Here is a 3,092-nt window from a genome sequence, read left to right as displayed (position 1 = left end):
CACAAATGCTGATGCTGCCCAGCACACCTGGCCATCCCAAAGGGCAGCCGAACGCCTTCTCTCCTCCTTCTCCGCAAGGAGAAACTAAAGGCATGATTTTTTCTTTTTTTAACAGTTATCTGCACCACAGAAAACACAATCTGAAAATAAAAAAAAAAAAAGAGGCCTTTCCAAAGAGATCTGCCCATGCACGGGCGGATCACGGAGCACCCCTCGCTCTGCCGCGGAGGAAAGGTCCGAGGAGCAGCACATCTAATACTCGTCCAGGGTGTCTGCCCGCGGGACAGAGAGGCCCCGCTCCTTCAACGCCTGCACTTTCAGCTTCTCCGATTCCTGCTTGGCCTGCTGCTCCACCCGCTGCTCCTCCAGGATTTCCTCGATGGAGACCTGCTGCAGAGGCGTGTCGCTCTCCTTCTCCAGGTCCTACAAGAGAAACAGCCCGTTTAGCACCACAAGGCAGCTGTCACGGCTGAGATACGCAGCTCTACTCGTGGGATGCTCCGGGCATCGCTCTGCCCGTGGGGCAGCTCGGGGCTGGGCTGACATCGCTTCTGCCGAGCACATCTCACCGGCCAGGGCAGCACCGGCCTGCAGGGGCCGAAAGCCAGTGGGGATGGGAAAGGTCTTGGGGGGGATCCGCATTTGTGTCTTCACTGGGACACTGACACCCCCCCGCCTCTCCTGTGCTTGGGCTTCGGTGACGTCCGAGCGCTTCCTACAAGCGGTCGGCCAGGCGCTGTGCTCCTGGGGAGAGCGGGCACCGCTGCGCCACGGATAATGTGCTCCATCGCTCTTGCCAAAGTTGCTGGAGCGGGATGGTTCCTGATGTGAGCAGCCGAGCCGTGGCAGGGTCTGCATCCTGAGCTCTGGGCTTGCCGGCTCGGCGATTTGGTCCTGTAAATGCTCAGGTTCTGCCTGGGTCATGGTCATAGATTTGCACGTGCAGGAGGGTCTCCTCCAGATGAGCCCCAGAGGCCCCCAGACTGCGGTGAGCCCATGCATCTTCCACAAGTCCCATCAAAAGGTGGAGGCAATGAAATACAGAGGTGCCAGGGGCACCCTGACAGCTGGGGATGCAGGCAGGGACCCCCCAGGACAGCTGGGGACACCAGGGAGCTCAGCCCAAAGGGCTGAAGTGAACAGTGTGAGGGTGCTTGACTCCTTCTGAGCCCATCCCAGACGATGTCCCCTGGTGCTGAGCCAGCAGGGAGGTGACAGCCCCACAGGCAGCCACTAACGACACTGCAGCAATGCCACGCGCAGGCCAGGGCTTCCCCACATCGCTCTTTACCCCTCATCTTGCTCCAGAGGAGCTGCAGCTGCGGGGTGGCACCTCTGCCCCCTCTGCCCTTGGATAAATGGGGGCATTTTTGTGATGGTTCAAGCCTGAGCTGGCCCCGGGAGAGGGCTCAGATTTCAGCCCCCACAACAGGACAGTGACCATATTTCACAAAAACCAGATGGACACCCAGCTCCGGCATCCGCCTCGGCAGTCACATCACCACAAACGGAGCCACTGCCCCGGGCCGGCAGCAGGCAAACTGCAGGCAGAGAGCAGACAGAAGGAGCCGCTTACTTACTATTTCCCCCAGCAGAACAACGTTCTCGCCTCTCACAACAAAGATGCCTCGAGGGATGTCCCCATACTTCTTGCCCACGTGGATGCGCTCCACAGTCTGGTGCAAGACCAAGTTTGCTGCAGCGATCAAGAGAGAGAGAGAAAATAATCCCTATTTCGCTGTGTTTTCTACCTATAAAGAGTGTCTTATCCCAGTCAGGCACAAAACCCAGAGCAGCGATGGTGCGGGTGCTTTTCACGCCTCTTGGCAGATCCTCCGAGCTGGGTCACCGAAGGCACCGACCGTCTCCCCGGCTGAAACGCAGCAGCCGCAGTGATGGATATGGCACCTCGGGAGCAGCAGGGCAGCTCCCACGCCACGAAGCAGCCTCTGCCCTCCAGCTCCCACAGGCAGGGCAGTGAGCTCAGACCACCGGGGCCCAAGCCCACCCAAGCACCACGTGCGGACGACAGCAGAGAAGATAACGGCGTTGTCGGTGCTGCAGGTTCTGGGCAAGGACCAAGGCACTCAGTGGTCACGAGCACAAAGAGCACCCGTGCACGTCTTGGGCTATTTCTGCCCAAAAAGGGATGCCAGAGCACCAATGCTGGATGCAGTCGGGGGGTGGGGGGGAAGCACCCAGCGCACCCACCAAGTCCGGGGGAGACGCGCAGACGGGTGTTTAATCCACAACACAAACACGCTCTAAAAACACGACGTGCAATCACACCACTCTACGCACAACTAAACCGATTTCTTTTTAAACTCCTGTTGGTTTTAGCCAAGGAAACGCACACGCCTGCTCAAGACCGGCAGACGGTGGGGTCGGTACTGCAGGCGGTGCAGCCGCTGCGTTAAGCGGGGACCATGAAACGCGTCCAAAGCCCGGCCTAAGTCTGCTGCAGCCCCCCCAGCAGCTTCGCCCCCGGCCCCCCCGGTGCGGACGTACCGAACTGGTCAATGCTGCGCAGGTACCCGATGAGCGTCCGGCCGTCCCGCAGCAGGACCAGGTGCTTCTCTACGGGAGAGGGAGAGTGGGAGGGATCAGCCACGACCACGCGTGGGTATTAACACACACACACATATCCCTGCAACATACAGCGTGGGGAAACCAGTGATGTGCAGTTAACTGCCCTAGCAGTGCGAAAGGGAGCGAGGATGCCTTCTGCAGCAGCCCCACGCGGGACCGGTGCCCACGGGCGGCAGCTCTCCTGCGGCAAAGGGGGTGTCCAACCGCCCCACGGGGTGGGGGAGAGCATCACCCACGGAGAAAGAAGAAGGATCCAACCGCCCCACTTGCAGCAACACCCAAGGAGAACGGGAAGTCCAACCGCATCACGGGGCGGGGGCAGGAAGCAGAGACCCCACGGAGGGCAACACCCACGGGGAACAGTGGGGACCAGTCGCCCCACGGGGGACGGTGCCCCCGGAGAAGGGGGACCTCAGCCACCCGCTGTGGGAAGGGCCCGGTCCCGCGGCACACTCACTGTCGATGTCCTGGATGAGGCTGGCCGTGCCGGGCATGTAGTTCAT

General features: G+C 60.7%; 1 protein-coding gene across 1 annotated transcript; it reads right to left on the bottom strand.

Annotated features, from left to right (window-relative positions):
* Positions 1-252: 252 nt before the first annotated feature.
* LSM1 (LSM1, U6 small nuclear RNA associated) lies at positions 253-3,092 on the bottom strand. The gene is made up of 4 exons (XM_009709580.1): positions 3,047-3,092; positions 2,509-2,577; positions 1,581-1,696; positions 253-423 (listed from the first exon to the last, which is right to left on the bottom strand). The coding sequence occupies exons 1-4, from the start codon at positions 3,090-3,092 to the stop codon at positions 253-255; spliced, it is 402 nt and encodes a 133-aa protein (XP_009707882.1).

Source organism: Cariama cristata, unplaced genomic scaffold (assembly GCF_000690535.1).
Source record: "Cariama cristata isolate BGI_N322 unplaced genomic scaffold, ASM69053v1 scaffold29051, whole genome shotgun sequence".
In the NCBI taxonomy this organism is placed as follows: domain Eukaryota; kingdom Metazoa; phylum Chordata; class Aves; order Cariamiformes; family Cariamidae; genus Cariama; species Cariama cristata.
Note: the sequence above shows the minus strand (reverse complement) of the source record. Positions and strands in the feature narration are given on the sequence as shown.